This window comes from Coenobita brevimanus, chromosome 5 (genome assembly GCF_032717465.1).
Source record: "Coenobita brevimanus isolate Jiangsu-jjx chromosome 5, ASM3271746v2, whole genome shotgun sequence".
NCBI lineage: Eukaryota > Metazoa > Arthropoda > Malacostraca > Decapoda > Coenobitidae > Coenobita > Coenobita brevimanus.
The window spans coordinates 39,162,083-39,179,582 of NC_136958.1; the positions used below are offsets into that span (position 1 = coordinate 39,162,083).

The 17,500-nt window shown below is 43.3% G+C and overlaps 1 protein-coding gene across 1 annotated transcript in view; it reads left to right on the plus strand.

Moving 5' to 3' along the window:
* LOC145398888 (protein turtle homolog A-like) overlaps positions 1-17,500 on the plus strand; it is a 114,219-nt gene that overhangs the window by 34,427 nt on the left and 62,292 nt on the right. Inside the window, exon 4 of the mRNA XM_080271626.1 lies at positions 14,328-14,536. Coding sequence (XP_080127752.1) covers positions 14,328-14,536 — 209 coding nt within the window. The remainder of the gene's footprint in view (positions 1-14,327; positions 14,537-17,500) is intronic.

The following is a 17,500-nucleotide window of genomic DNA, read 5'->3' on the forward strand; positions in this document are numbered from 1 at the left end:
AATATTTTTCACACAGACTGTCCTATTTTTCGTCCTCACTCCTCCAGCATGCTCGCTTCTCTCTCTCTCTCTCTCTCTCTCTCTCACACACACACACACACACACACACACATTCTACCCAGCGTCTCACTTCCTTTCCCCTGCTACTCTGTTTAACATAAATACTGTATATCCCACCACTCCCTCACCCATCCCACCCTCCCTCCCTCCCTTCCTCTCTCTCCCTCTTATCCGAAAGGCACAATCATTAAATATTTTTCCCACGCAAACAAAAATATTTTTCTTTCACACTCTTACATGCTCAGCTCATCCTCTCTCTCTCTCTCTCTCTCTCTCTCTCTCTCTCTCTCTTATCCGAAAGGCACAATCATTATTTTTCCCACGCAAATAAAAATATTTTTCTTTCACACTCTTACATGCTCAGCTCATCCTCCTCTCTCTCTCTCTCTCTCTCTCTCTCTCTCTCTCTCTCTCTCTCTCTCTCTCTCTCTCTCTCTCTCTCTCTCTCTCTCTCTCTCTCTCTCTCTCTCTCTCTCTCTCTCTCTCTCTCTCTCTCTCTCACACAAATAAACCCAACTTATCATTTCGCAAAGTTATATTTTTCGCTTTTTCTCCTACAACGTACCCCCACTGTCTCTCTCTCTCTCTCTCTCTCTCTCTCTCTCTCTCTCTCTCCCTCTCTCTCTCTCTCTCTCTTACCCCAAAGGCACAATCATTAAATATTTTTCCCTCGTCAACAATAATATTTTTTCACACTACATGCTCAGCTCACCCCCCCCCCTCTCTCTCTCTCTCTCTCTCATAACTCTGTCCCGGCACACACAGAAAGTGATCCTCCCCCCCTCCCCCGCGAAAACACTCCTCACTGCCAAAAACCAACTCTATAAAAGAAAGAGGAAAAAGTTGGTAAGCATCCCATCTCTTCCTTGCTCATATCTCTCTCTCTCTCTCTCTCTCTCTCTCTCTCTCTCTCTCTCTCTCTCTCTCAGTTCTAACTACATGATCCCGTAAAAACAATGCAAGAATAATTGAATCTGGACTGAGTGTTGTTGGCTCCTAGTATTCTGAAAGTGATAATGACACACACACACACACACACACACACACACACACACACACACACACACACACACACACACACACACATGCACACATACACGCAACACATTTCTCCAAATATTCTCTCTCTCTCTCTCTCTCTCTCTCTCTCTCTCTCTCTCTCAGACACACACACACACACACATACACGTACACAATCATGCACACATACTGTACAGTATATGCAACACATTTCTCCAAGATTTCTCTCTCTCTCTCTCTCTCCCTCTCACCGGTAAAAATGACCCATCGGTTCGCTTTTTGGCTCTGGCTGTTTGTTCATCATTGTTTTATTATCTTGCTTGTTTTCTCGGTCGCCGTGTTTGCTTGTGTTTGTGTCTGTCTGTCTGTTTATTTATTTTGTCCACATTTTCTGTTTCTCTGTTTACACTTTCTTCCTTCCCTTCCTGTCTCTGTAAGTTGTGTAATTCTTCCCCCTTCTCTGTATGTCTGTCTGTCTATCTGTGTCTGTTTCCGTCTGTCTGTCTTTCTGTCCGTCTGTAAGTGTCTCTCTCCATCTTTCTATCCATCTATTTATTTATCTATCTATCTATCTGCAACTTAAAAATATCGTTCTTCCTCCCTGAACTTCCATTATACTCCTCCTCAACCTCATTCACATCCATCTTCTCCAGAATCGTACTCTCCCTCCTCTCTCCATCCTTCCCTTCACTCTCCTCCCTTTCCTTCCCCTCTCCTCCCTTTTTTTACCTGTCCTTTCTTCTCTCCCTATGTCTCTTCCTTTCTTCCTTCTCGTCCCTTCCAACCCTCTCCTCTCCCTCCATCTTTTCTCTTCTCTGCTTCCACATGACTATCCTCTTACCTTCAACAATGTAAAATAACGTTCCTGCATCTTATCGCAATATCCTTGATCATGGTTCGAAAGATGTCATTATTTCTCTCGCAATACCAGCTTCGCAAAGGTTAGGTGTGCTGCAACGACCCTGTGCTTTCTTTAATCACTTGCTGACTTTCTACATGGAACTTATTCATCCATGCCTGGATTACTGCTGTCATGTGTGGGGAAGCTTACCGCATATAGGACTGCTGAATAGGGTTGTATCAAAAGCTTTTCATCCCATCACCTCTCCTCTTACTGACCCGTTTCATCCTCCCTCTCTCTCTCTCTCTCTCTCTCCAAATGAAATTATTCTCCTCACTGCTCTTCCAACTCTCTGCTTGCATTCATTTCTCCCTCATTACGGCGGGCATGAGACACTAAAGCAGCTAAGCACTTTTCTGTCCAGCTCTGATGTAAAAATTAAACCATGCACCTGCGCTTTCATGCTTTCAACTGGTCTTTCGCACTGTCTACGACCTCCGCTCTTTAAAATCATTAGCGTTTTAATATTAACAGATCATGACACTGGCTTCTCGTCGATGTGAAGTTGGAAGAGTAAATTTTGCAGGATGACTTTCGTTATTTCTATCTTGAATATTGAAAAAAAAAATCACATATATACAATCACACACACACACACACACACACACACACACACACATACAAACACACACACACATACATACAAACACACACACACACATTGAAAGCTTAACATTATGGGAAAAAAAAAATCCTTATGTTGATCTTAACGCTTGTCATTTCTAGTATAATATTATTGGTAAAGTCAGACGATACAATACAGAGTAAGTATAGAGCCTGAGAGTGTTGATACTGTCACCCTGAACCTTCTCCTGCTCGGAACAACTCTAGTATTTAGTTCTAGCCAATGGCAGACGATTTTATTCTGCTGAGCCATATTTGGGACGCTGAGTGTAGAAACGTGTTACATTATGGTGTGTGTGTGTGTGTGTGTGTGTGTGTGTGTGTGTGTGTGAGAGAGAGAGAGAGAGAGAGAGAGAGAGAGAGAGAGAGAGAGAGAGAGAGATAGGGGAGGGGGGGAGGAGGGACAGCCAGCAGCCTGCCAGCCGGATGTCGCAGCCGCTAGGGACAAATATGTTTACCCCTCACGCCGGTTCAGCAGGGGGGTTGCGGGGTAGAGGTTGGGAGGGTCGGGGTTGGGGGATGGGAGGGAGGGGGAGGTGTGGGGAGAGGGGTGTGATGATGGCAAAGGCAGGATGAGTGAGTGGGGGGAGGTAACAATGAAAGGGAATGAGACAAGGGTATACTCTCATTCATGGGGAAATCTCGCTTTCTCCCTTCCATACCTATGAATTGTATGTATTTATCTTTATGTGCGCAGGAATCATTATATAAGAGAGAGAGAGAGAGAGTACTGGAGACCTAGTGTGAGTTTTAGTGCTGACGGGAACCAAACTTTTGTTGGTGTGTGTGAGGGTATAGTATTGAATATCAGGAACGGGTGTGCTTGTCCATGTCCAGTCTCAGAAATAAAGCGTGCACACACACACACACACACACACACACACACACACACACACACACACACACACACACACACACAAACACACACACACACACACACACACACACACACACACACACACACACACACACACCAGATCCATGCGTGAGGTGTCGGGATAAGGGAAGATGACCTACTGTATGGTTACTCAGTGATAACTTCCATGTCTCTTTTTAAATACATTTTTCGGATTAATTCGTACTTGTGGCATCTGGTGTACCCTTCACTAGCAGAAGGATGACAGAGGGATGCTGGAGGGGGCCGCCTTCACTCGATGGCACCGATATAACTGGATAACGGCACTGCCCGGTTGTACAAACGTCCCTGAACGCCCTCACTCTCTACCCCCAAAGAGGATAGTGGACTGTATATGATGAAGTAATTTTAGCCTCCAGTCCACTGAGTTCACGCCTGAGATGAACCCAGGAATTATACGGTCCTCATGTCACACAGAATCGTCTTCAGGTAGCAAGAATAAACTACTCAACATGACCACGGGCTGAAAGGGTTAAGACGACAACGGATGCCAGTGAAAGGGAGGGAAAGAACTAGGGAGCCATTAAGAAGGGGGATAATGCACTGTGAAAGGAAAACAAGCTAAGATAACAATGAAGGTAATGAGGTAGACGGAGATGAGACAAAGAATGAGGGGGGAGGGTAGAGGAGGGAAGAAAGGGAGAAAAGAATAAAGGAAGGGAGGATAAAGAAATGGAAGAGACAATAAAGAAGGAAGTGAAAACAACTGGGAGACAAAATAAAGGAAAAAGAATAAAAATAAATGTCGGAAAAAGTGGCCAGAGAGAGAGAGAGAGAAATACAATGAAGGCAATTTCTATCCTCTTCATTACGAAAGACCTCGAAAAACGAAAAAAAAATAGCGATAGAAAAATAAGAAAAAAATAATAATGATAAAAATAAATGACAAACAATGCCATGCTACCGGAAAATTAATCTCAGCTGAATAAAATCGTCTGGCAGAAGCAATAATAAAATCAATAACACGTATTAGGCAAATTTTAATCCTGTTTCATCACTGAGCAAGTTCAGCCTCTCTGTTAACTTTTTATTTTTTCTTGGAGGGAACAATTTGCGGGTTCCTGGCCTTTGGTTCCTACTTCCTTGCATTAAAAAAAAGTTAATCTTCATCCAATAAAACAGAGGATTAAAAAGAAAAAGCGAAGAAATGCCTAAAAAGCACAAGAGTTAATGTCAACAAAACGGGAAAGTGAGCCAACTCATTTAAAGCCAATATCCAGCCTAGGTGATTTTCCGGGCTTGCTGATAGGTTAATGAGAGGGCCAATTACCTGTCAGTGTGCGAGTGAGGCCTGGCAGGTGAGGTGTCAGGCCAGGTGAGGCAGGTAAGGGTCAGATTATTGGGAAAAAAAAAAAAGTGCTCCCATTCACAAATTTGTTTTAAGTTACAGAAAACAATCCTTCCACTAACTCTATAAGCACATGGCTTTATTATTTCCTCTATGTAACGGGAAAAAAGGCTCCCATTACCTTCCTCCCATTAACCTACTCCCATTGATTTGCTCCCATTAACGTGCTCTCATTAATTTGCTCCCATTAACGTGCTCCTATTAGTTTGCTCCCATTACTTTGCTCCTATTAGTCTGCCCCCATTAACTTGTCCCCATTAGTTTGCCCCCATTAACTTGCTTCCATTAGTTTGTCCCCATTAACTTGCCCCCATAAATCTGCTCCAATTAACTTGCCCCCATTAACTTGCTCCCATTAGTTTGTCCCCATTAACTTGCCCCCATTAATTTGCTCCAATTAACTTGCCCCCATTAATTTGCTCCCATTAGTCTGCTCCCATTAACTTGCTCCCATTAGTATGCCCCCATTAATTTGCTCCCATTAACTTGCTCCCATTAGTATGCCCCCATTAATTTGCTCCCATTAACTTACTTCCATTAATTTGCTCCCATTAACTTCCCCCATTAACTTTATTAGCTCTGCGAGTCGTTTTTTATTAAGTCATGGGAAAAAACTGCTCCCCTTAACTCTATTAGCACTAGGATTCATCTTTATTTTTAGTGTTGTATTGAAGAAGTTAATCGATAGAGCTTGGGAGAGCCCGTTGATAGAAGAGGTTAGAGAAATTCCTTTATTCACACACACACACACACACACACACACACACGTAGATACAAAAAGAAAAACTAGAGGCTAACAGCGAAAGACTAAATTACAATTGTACACTGCCCTCTAAACACACACACACACACACACACACACACACACACACACACGCACACACACACACACACACACACACACATCTTTTTCCCGAACGAATTCTCTGCGTACAGGATGGAAGTCCAAACCGCAAATATTTCTGTCCCAAGCATTAAAAAAAATAAATAAATAAAAAGTCAAAAAAGGGAGAAAAGGAGAGAGAGAAAAAAAAATCAGTGTAACGCCGAGGCAAACACGCGGCAAACCCAGCGCTTGTTTGGCAGAGGAAAAAAGACAATAAAACGACTCGCAAAAACAGAGCAGAGAGAAAAAAAAAGGGAGAAAAAAGAAAAAAAAACTCGATTGCTTTAAAACTATTTCATTGAGGCTCGGCCGGGATGGGATCACGAATACGATGCCTGTGTGTGTGTGTGGGGGGAGAGAGAGAGAAAGGACCCACCATCATGCGTCAGTAATGAGAAAATACAAAGAACTTAAATGTGTTAATCTGGAAAAGAAGAGAGAGAGAGAGAGAGAGAGAGAGAGAGAGTAAAGTTAAAATGAAACAATAACAATTTCTCTATGAACTTTTTCCTTGATATCCTACTGATAGCGAGAGAGAGAGAGAGAGAGAGAGAGAGAGAGAGAGAGAGAGAGAGAGAGAGAGAGTGCCTAAACCAAAGAACCTGAAAAATGAGACTATCCCTCTTCTCCCCCCCCCCATTTATTTACTCCCTCCATAACGCCTCTTCTGTTAACGAGGCGAAAATACACCAAGAAAAGAACCGTGAAAATTACCTTAGAAAACAACGGCAACACCAATACATATTTTTCTGATCAGGTCTCAAAGTTAGCACACTAAAATTCGCCAATGCCAAAAAAAAAGAGAGAAAAAAGTTATATAATTTTTTTCTTTTTTTCTGTATCGACAATTGGAGGGCAAACTCGTAACTAGCGAAACTGACTTTGTAGCCCTGGACATAATTCTCCTTGATTAGATCGGCTGGGGGATGGGGAGAGAGAGAGAGAGGGGGGGGGAGTAGGGGATGAATAAAGGGAAGGACGGGGAGAGGGATAGGAGAGAGAGTGGGGTGGGGAGGAGGAGAGGTGTGGGGAGGATAGGGGGAGAGGGAGGAAAGGAGTGACAGAGGAAGAGGATAAGTAAAGGAGGAGGGGGGGGAGGTCGAGTACAGGGAAGTAGGGATGAAGAGAGAGACAGCGGGGGGAGGAAGAAGAGCAGGGTTTGGGGGGAAAAAGAGATGGAAGAAGTGGAAGTGGAGGAGAATGGAAGGAGGAGGGGGAAAAGAGAGGTAGGAGAAGAGAAAAGGAGAGGGAAAAGGAAGAAGGAGAGCAGTGTGAGGGGGAAGGGAACAGAGTGGAGGAGAAGAGAGGAAAGAGAGAGGGGGAAGAGGAATAGAGAGTAAGGAAGAAGAGAGGAGGGAGAGGGAAAGATGAGTACGGATAGATGAGGGAGGAACAGAGGGAAAAATAAGGATGGAGATTGAAGAGTGAGAGAATAGAGGGAGAAAAAGGGTTGAAGGATCGTGGGTGGTGAAGGAAGGGAGAGAGAGAGAGAATTATTCACTGGCTCATTTATTCACTCATTCAGTCATTTCTTTCTCATTATTCACTCGTATTCTCCGACTCTCACTTACTCTTCAACCGGTATTGTTCATTCTCGTAACTGGCCTCTCTCTCTCTCTCTCTCTCTCTCTCTCTCTCTCTCTCTCTCTCTCTCTCTCTTCTACTCACTGACTCGGTTACTGCTCATGCTAAATCTCTCATTTGACTAATTCCCCTCTCTCGCTCCACCCATATTTTCGCCTACTCACTGACTCAATTACTACTCATGCTAAATCCCTCATTTGGCTACTTTCTCTCTCTCTCTCTCTCTCTCTCTCTCTCTCTCTCTCTGTCCACCCATATTCTCCCCTACTCACTGATTCAATTACTGCTCATGCTAAATCCCTCATTTGTCTCTCTCTCTCTCTCTCTCTCTCTCTCTCTCTCTCTCTCTCTCTCTCTCACCACGTCCGGACAGGCGTGTTTTGCGTGTCTCTGCTACATAATTAGAGCACAATTTATTTTATCCCTGCATCATAGTTAATTACACTCAGATAAATGTACACTGCATTACATCACGAGGCACAATGTACTACACTAGAAAATTACTCCATACTGTATGAACTGATTTGGCTATATAGAATGCATTATTACAAAATAAAAATTCTAATTATTGTGACACATGGCATCATATGGGCTGATTGCCAGATTGGACGGTGATGAACGATTGTCAGTGTTTATGATGTATGTTTTTGTTTAGACTGCTGTTTATGCTGTTTGTTTATGTTTATAGCTATGTTTGCGTTGTTTCTGTTGTCGTTGATGCTCCAGGCTCATCTGAAACGTGAACCCCGTGGATTGCAGGCTAAAGTTGTCCTTCTGCAGACCACCATCCTCCTTTCGAGAGACAGGGAGTCAAGGCACGTTTGTATAACCAGGCAGCTCCACCGACCGCTTATATCAATGCCACCAAGTGAAGGCGTCCCTCTTCATCACCAGAATCCATGCAATAATGAAGATGCAACAAGAAGATATTGGAAAAAGCAGAACTGGAAACATTCAGCGTTACAACCAACATGAACTTAAAACTGAAAAAGACCGCAATGACTTTTCACTTGCATTTCATATTGAGAGAGAGAGAGAGAGAGAGAGAGAGAGAGAGAGAGAGAGAGAGGGGCAAATTCAGCTTAATTGAAAGAGTGTGAGTGTGACTGTTGGTGTATACAGGTATCGGGAATTACCTGCTGGCCTATGAATGAATAAATAACAGTGAATGGGTATTGGAAAATGCCACAGTGAAAAGTGAACTAATTAATTTTTGTGAATGACTGAAAAAATGTAGTGTGGATGGAGAGGCGTGAGTGAGAAAAGGCTGTGATTGTGGCTGGAGAGAGAGAGAGAGAGAGAGAGATCCCTACAGTGACCTCTGCCACAATCTATGCAAATGGGCCTCTCGTGTGACCTCGTGTGAGTGTGGCCGGGGCTGGGCTGTTGATTGAGGGTCTGTGAGAGGATTGATTTGGCGAGGGAGAAGGAAGGGAGAGGATTTGGGTGAAGGAGGGAGAGATGAATGGGTAGGGAGAGAGGGAGAGGAGGAGGAGGATTTGCAAATAGAGATGAGGAAAGAGGGATGAGGTAAAGAGAGATGGATGGGAGATGAAGAGAGAGAAGGCGAAGGGAGAGAGGGGGGGGGGAGATTTGGGTGAAGAAGGGAGATATATAGACATGAATGGAGAGAGAGAGAGAGAGAGAGAGAGATAATTGGGAAGGTGAAGGAGGGAGAATGGGAGGTATGAAAAAGGGGGGAGAAAGGTAGAGAAGGAAGGAAAATGAGGAGAAAGGGATAGTGATTCATTTTAAGGGGGGAGAGTTGAAAGGGAGAGGAGGGCAGGGAGGGAGAAGGAGGAATGGTTGGATGGCAGAAGGGAAGCAGCTGTGTAAGTGAAGAGGAATGAATGGCAAAAGAATATGTGTTGAGAAAATATCTGATGTTAGGAGAAAAAAGGAAAGACAGAAGTAGTCGCACTCAATAGGCTTCTCTCTCTCTCTCTCTCTCTCTCTCTCTCTAAGCTTTCTGTCAGGCAAACTTACTAATGCTTATCTGGACGAATTTGCAGCTCATTTTCCTCATTCTCTCAGTCTCTGTAAAATCCGCTTAAATCCCCCTAATACCTGCTTTGATTAATGTGGTTTGGAGAGGCGATTAACACCCCTAAACTTTTATGACTCCTCTCTCTCTCTCTCTCTCTCTCTCTCTCTCTCTCTCTCAGTTGAATAAAATCGTCTGGCTTTAGTTGTAATGGTAGAGTTATTCCAACCATGAGAGGGTTACAATCATATACGAAACACATAGCTGAACTGTACGTTATAATATGGAAAACAAATAGCTCAGGAACAGGCGTTAAGTAGCCTCCTGAACCAACCAAAATACGTTTTTTTTTTTTTTTTTTGTAAGACTGATGGGGGGGAGGGTTGAATTTTAAGTAGGGGGGGTGATTGTGGGGGAAGGGAAGGGAGGGAGGAATGGGTCTGACTGAGGCTTATGGGGAGGGGGATGTATATGCCTGTGGGGGTAAGGGAGGGGAGAGGAGGGGGAAGGGATGTAGGGGAAAGGTGGAGGGGAAGTCCTTCACTGTGTAAAACGGGGAGAATGAGATGTCTCTGATTATGGGGGAGGGGGAGATAAGAGGGAAGGGGAAAGGAAGGAGAGAAAGGAGTGGGAGGGGAAAAGGGAGAAGTGGGAGAGGGAAAGAAGTGGGAGGGGGAAGGAAAGAAGTGGGAGGGGGAAGGAAAGAAGTAGCAGGGGGGAAAGAATGAAGTGAGAGGGGGAAGGAAACAAGTGGGAGGGGAAAAGAAAGAAGTAGGAGGGGGAAAGAAAGAAGTAGGAGGGGGAAGGAAAGCAGCGAGAGGGGGAAAGCATGAAGGGGGGGGAAAGCATGGAGGGGAGGGTGACATGATGGCAGGGGGGCTGAGTTAGTGGGGGTGGGACGGAAGGGATAGGATACAAACTTTACACCTGAAATATTTTAGCGTTTGACTAATAGGAGCCTCGTCGAAGAACTAAATTTACGGGCAAGAAAATGTTCGTAGTAGCCGTAAAATTCCTTCGGCCGTTTGTCTTGCAGGAGACGTGAGTTAAAACGTCCCTATTTTAGTCCAAATTCTGGTTCTGGGAAGAGTTACTGGGCTGGAAAAAATATAAAAGAGGAGGGTTGGGGATGGAGCACGAGGAGGCTGAGGAGGAGGAGGAGGAGGAGGAGGAGGAACAGGGAGAAGAGGAAGAAAAGGAGGAGGAACAGGGAGAAGAGGAAGAAGAGGAGGAAGATAGTGGTTGTGGCGGCCGATTAGTAAAAATGAAGACGGTTCGTAAAAGGAGTACTATCCGTAACTCTCTCTCTCTCTCTCTCTCTAATGACATAACCGAGCCAATTACATATTCCCCTCGCTTTAGATCCCATAAAACTTTTCTCAGGGATGATTCTCTCAATCACCCATCTCACTGGCGGAGGGAGGGACGCCTTCACGTGGTGGCACTGATACAACCATGCGAAGTCACTGCCCGGTAATACAATCGTCCCTCAACCCATTTTCTGTCTCTCGGAACAAGGATGGTAGACTGCAGAAAAAGGGCAACTTAAGGCTGTAGTCAACTGGGTACACGGCCTGTCTGCTCCCAAACTCCTCCAGCATCTCCAGGCCTTACCTAGCATCCCCAAACCTTCCCTAGTCTCCTCCAGCCTCCCCAAACCCTTCCTAGCCTCCTCAAACACTCCCTAGCCTACCCAAACATTTCCTAGCTTCCCCAAACCATCCCCAATCTCCTCAAACCCTTCCTAGCCTCCCCACACGCTCCTCAGCCACCCCAAACACTCCCTAGCGTCCCCATACACTCCCTAGCCTCCCCATACACTCCCTAGGCTCCCCATACACTCCCTAGGCTCCCCATACACTCCCTAGCCTCCCCAAGCCATCCCTAGCCTCCACAAACCCTCCCCAGACTCTCCAAAACTCTCCCCCAAATTCCCCGAACCTCAATATTTCCGTTTCTTTAAATTCCCTTCCCCTCCCCCTCAAAAAAAAAAAAAAAAAAAAAAAAAAAGCCCCCAAAGGCTCTCAAAACTCCCCAGGACCTGCTCTCCTCAGCTCCCCTCTTTTTATTTCCCCAATTCGTCATCATCCCCTCAGCTCGATGGGTCTTCTTTTTCCCCTCCCACTTTCTCTTCCATTTCTCTCTCTCTCTCTCTCTCTCTCTCTCTCTCTCTCTCTCTCTCTCTCTCTCCACACGGTCGCTGCAAAAAGTTACTCCTCGCATGTGGTATTTGGATGAGATGTGAGCACAGACAGAAAAAAAAGTATTTGTTACATTCGCATCGGTGAACATTTTGCCACACACACACACACACACACACACACACACACACACACACAGCATATTATTCTTAACAAAGCAAGATAAATATAAATAAAATAAAAAAATATTCACTACCGGTACTCTTCCTGTCTCTATAAAACACAGTAAAAACACACACACACACACACACACACACACACACACACACACACACACACCTCTCGCTACTCCCAGTGTACATATATACCACCGTGTGAAACTCCGAACGAAACAATTTGAAATATTGGTCCTAGTTTTAAAATCAAGCTTTATATTTTACAGAGTCGACCAAAAACAAAGTCAGTGCGTTTCTCATTTTTTTCGTTCTATTTTTTTTTTTATTCAGTCGTGCTATATCCACACGATTATATTTTGCATAGCTCTCTCTCTCTCTCTCTCTCTCTCTCTCTCACCTACATCCTGTCCCGTTATTCTTCTCCTCCCTCTCTCTCCTCTCCTTCTTCCCTCTCACTTCCTCTCCCATTCCTCATCTTCCATCTCCTCTTCCTCTTCTTCCTCTCTGCCCCATCTTTGACATTCCATCGTGGCCTCTCTCCTCTGTCTTAACCCTACACCCTCTCCATTTTCTTTTTCTCTCTTTTTTTCTCTCTCTCCTTTGTTACCTTATCTGCTTCACTCGCTCTCCTTTTTTCTTTCAATTTTTCCTCTCTCTCTCTCTCTCTCTCTCTCTCTCTCTCTCTCTCTCTCTCTCTCTCTCTCTCCAGCTTGGCCTTAGGGACGGAGCTGTTTGCTAGAACACAGGATGGAGCCTCAATATTTTAAGTGCTAAAATATTTTGCTCGTACTTCCTCTTTTTCTCCTCCTCCTCCTCCTCCTCCTCGTCTTCTTCTTTTTCTCCTTCTTCTTCTTCTTCCTCCTCGTTTTCTTTTTCTCCTCCTCCTTCTCCTCATCATCTTTTTCTTCTTCTTCTTCCTCCTCGTTTTCTTCTTTTTCGTCTTCTTCCTTTTCATCATCATTATCATCATCATCATCATCTTTTCTTCTTCTTCATCATCTTCTTCCTCCTCCTCCTCTTCTTTTTCATCATCATCATCATCACCATCATCAGTTTTCTTCTTCTTCTTCTCCTTCTCTTCTCCTTCTCTTCCTTCTCTTCGTCATCATCATCATCATCATCATCAGTCTTCTTCTTCCTCCTTCTCCTCCTCTCCTCCTCTTCACATCACACCCCCAGTGGGTCTACGGGTCTGCTAAGGCGATAACAACTTTGCCTTCGATATCTTTGTCATGTTGGGTTTATACAGGAGGAGGAGCCACAAGTTTTAATCTATGAGGTACTTCCTATTTTCTTTTCCTTTTTCTGCTTTTTCTTTTTTCGTTTTTCTTTTTTTTCTTTCCGTTATTTTTTTTCTGTTCTTGTTTTCTTTTTCCAGTTTTTTTCTTTCTTTTCTTTCTTTACTTTCCTTTCTTTACCTTTTTTTGTTTTATTTTTTGTTTTCTCTTTCTCTTATCTTTTTATCTTTCTTCTTTCTTTTCTTTTTTCCTCTTTTCTTTTCTGGTGTTTTCCTTTTTTTATTAATCCATTCAGTACGATGGTCAACTTTCTGTTTAATTCTTTCTCCCTTCGGATGATTTAATTCAAGTTAGAAGAGACCTTAGTAGTCTAGGAGTAAATTAAAGCTATTTCTAATCCCTGTAGTGAGAAAATCCAACCCTAACTTTAATAATATCGTCTGGCCGTAGTAAGAATAATAAAGGAAGTATGTTATTGGATAAAAGTGGCTTAATTTTTCAAGGATTATTTCCACTTCAAGCCAAAATGATCTTTATGTTTTGATAGTTTTAGGGGCATACTTTCAAGACGACAATCCATCATTATCATCATCAGCATCGTCACCATCATCATCATCAGTATCATCAACTTACTGCTGGTATTATAAATGGCATGTTTACCATCAACGTACGTACACACACACACACACACACACACACACACACACACACACACACACACACACACACAATATATATACACCTGTTATTAAGCCTATTCAGCGAAGAGACGCTCTGGTGTTAGTTAAAATCAAATATATTCCTGGGAGTTAAATAATGCCACTCATCTATGCATAAAAAAATATATATATAAATAATAGTTCTGTGCTATACATATCTATTTTTTTTATAGGCAGCGTAACATGGCAGCTTCTTGTATCATCTTTTATATCCTCTGTTTAGCCAAGCCGTGTTTAAGCTGGACAGAAGCCCTGTAATGGTAACAAGAGGAAATTATACGGGTTGTTCTGGTACTGAGAAAAGGTACAATCTTGCTTATGGAACTCGTCTTATACTTATGCCTCTTCTAGGGTATTAACTTGGATCACAACTGGGGTGGGACAGGGTGGCATGGAGGCGATTTGTTTGTGCCACCCCTTACGGAATTAAGGCGTCTGGCAATAGATAGACAGAGAGACAACTGCAAAGGAAAAAAAAGGGAAGGATACTGTCTCAAAGTTATTTTCTTCTTCGGCCTAACACTAGTTCGATAAAGACAGATTCCGCTCAAATGAGCATTGCTATTATTATTATTATTATTATTATTATTAGCTATTATTATTATTATTATTCGTCCTCCTCATTATTTTCATCTTCCTCCTCCTCCTCTAACCAAACTTCCTTCTCCTCCTCTAACCAACCCTCCTTCTCCACCACCTCCTCTAACCACACCTCCTCCTCCACCACCAGACTGGACGAGAGGTGGCTGGGTCGAGGGAGAGAGAGACACTGGTCAGACGATGAACAACTGGGGTCAAGGGCCACGCTGGAGGTCAGGTCATCTCCAGCGTTACTCAGGGTCTCGGCCTTGACCTTGGATGACCAGGGCCTCTACACCTGTCGCGTGGACTTCAAGCTGCAGCCCACCAAGACCACCAGAGTTAACCTTACTGTCGTTGGTGAGTAGGGATGATGAGTAGTAGGCCTAGTAGTAGTAGTAGTAGTAGTAACAGCAGGGGTAGCAGCTTGCAGTAGCAGTTGTAGCAGTAGTGGTAATAGTAGCCGAAGTAGTAGTAGTAGCAGTAGTAGTAGTAGTAGTAGCAGCAGTAGTAGTAGCAGCAGCAGTAGTAGTAGCAGTAGTAGTAACAGCAGGAGGGGGCGGAGGAGGTGGTTCCAGTCTCACAATATATCCACTGGCATACACCATCACACCAACTCTTATTCTCAACGCAGAAATACACTACACGTATGGGTTGGTTATATGGTTATCACCCAGCGCTGTTAATAGTTTCCCGGCTTACAGGACCCCATTAGGCATGTCACCCACTGAACAACCACATAAAAAAGAAAGAAGAGCAGTGAAAAGGGACGGGAACGATGGGAGAAAAGGAAATGAGGAGGACAGAGACAGAAAAAAAATGATAAAGGTGAAGGAAGAAGTATATTATTAAGAATTCCATTACAGTCCTTTTAACTCACGGCTTCAACTAATCATCCTTGAGACTCTCACACCTGGAAGTTGTTGATTAGCCCTAATTAATGAAGAAGTTAGTCCATCACCTGAAGAATCTCACAGGTGAAAAACATTAGACGCGGAGAACTCAGACCATCAGAGGAGTATATCAACCACGAGCTACTCTGTTAGACTGGAAGTTTTTAGGTTTGTTTGATAGATAGACAGATAGATAGAGAGATAGACAGACAGGCAGACAGATAGACATATGGATAGACAGACAGACAGACAGACATAAAAACTGGCAGGTAGATAGACAGATAAAAGGTAAATAAACTAAGAGACAGATACACAGACAGACTGCAGGACAGACAAAGAAAGAAAAGGTATTGAGTCTCCCCATATCCTCTGTTCCTCCTACGATAAAAAAGCTAGGCAAGAAAACTGACTGCAGGCCTCTGTTAACTGCAGGAAGAACGAGGAAATGAGAGATGTAACACTCTTATTTATCTTTCCTTGTTCCTAGGTCATCCTACGTATCAAATCTGCGAACAAGGTGAAATTATATAACACTTATTTATCTTTCCGTGTTCCTACTTCATCCTGAGAATCAAATCTAAGTTACCAAAGGATATTGATTATTTAGAAGTTCAAGAATCTTACCCCATCTCTGTAAACAATATCATGACGGCATGAGAGAGAATGAAGATGTGTAACCAGGTGATTTTACTTACCTTAACTGGTGGCTGAGGTGAGGGCAGGTGAGGCGATGTGTTTCCTGAGTTGGCGTTCCTGAAAAATAAATAAATAAACAAATAAATAAATAGACAGATAGATAGAGAGAGAGACTGTCAATCCATGCCAAGTCGAACACATATGATATCAACTAAAAATTTGAAAAAAATAATTGATTACCGCAGAAAACAGCCAAAAATATTTTGCTAGGAATAAAAAGAAAAGAGAATAAGCAAAAGATAAAAAGAGAAGGCTTAGAATTATGCCTATCAACCGCACGAAAGCCATTAACCCCGTCACATCGAGGACGTATTCATCATCATTATCATCATCATCATCATCATCATCATCTCAGTCAGGTATTCTCTCAGTTCCTTTTTTTTCTCTTCTTTTTTACCCTATTATGTAATTTTATGAATCTATTACTGTGATTTTTCTCCTCCTCCTCCTCATCATCATCATCTTCATAATCATCATCATCATCATCATCATCATCATCATCGCTACCACCACCACCACCACCACCAATACCACCATCATCATACTGTTCAAACCTCCACCCTACTTTCCTTTTTCATCACCACCACCATCATCACCATCACCACCACCACCATCATCACCACCATTACCACCACCACCATCTCATTCAAACTTCCCACCACTACGTTCCCTCTCCCTCACAACCCCCCACCCACACTGTTCCCTCCCTTCCTATAATTCTTCCCTCCCCATCACACATTCTCCTCGTTCTCCCACATAATATATTCCCGTCACAAAACTCTCGCCCTGATATTAGTTCCTTCGTGGCCAATCCGTCTTTCTCTCACGTGTGTCTTGCTCACATATACTTTCTCCTTTTATATCTGCTATGGTGGTGGAGAGGGACGCCTTCACGAGGTGGCACTGATATAACTGGGTCTTGGACCTGCCCGGTTATACAAACGTCCCCATTTCAATCCTATCCGCTGATAAAAGGAAGATGGTGGACTATTACAGGAGGGTAATTTCAGCCTGCAGTTCACCGGGTGCACGTTTCACATGAACCTGGGGCTACTACTGTTACGCCTACTACGACTGCTACTACATTATTATTATTATTATTATTATTATTATTATTACCACTGCTACTACTACTACTACTACTGCTACTATTACTATCCCTGTCTTTAATACATTTCGGTTACAGTACCATTTCAGAACCATGACGGGATCACCATTTTCTTCTTCTACCATCACATGAGTTTTATTATTTTGGTCAGGGGACACTATTTCAACTAAAATAATCTGGCTGAAGAAAGAAAAGAAAAGAAAAATATAAGGTTTTACGGATGTTAACGGTTGGTTAGAATTGAAGCACACACACACACACACACACACAAATAGGCACTCAGTTCAGGTCTCTCTCTCTCTCTCTCTCTCTCTCTCTCTCACACACACACACACACACACACACACACACACACACACACACGGGCACTCAATTCAGTAAACCCACCTGGGATTCACTTCACCACAACATCGTACCTGCTTTTCAGAGTCAGGACGCTCGCTGTCTTACCTTTACTCCCAACAGATCATCCTGGGAATTATAGACCAGAAGGAATACCCCTGCAATCCCTTAAATCCAGGTGGCAAATTTCCAACTGTTTTTTTTTTTTTTTTTACTGAGCGCTATGTTTGATTTTCCCAGGATGATCACCGTTCCATTTTTTCCTTTTATTTTTTATTTAAACCA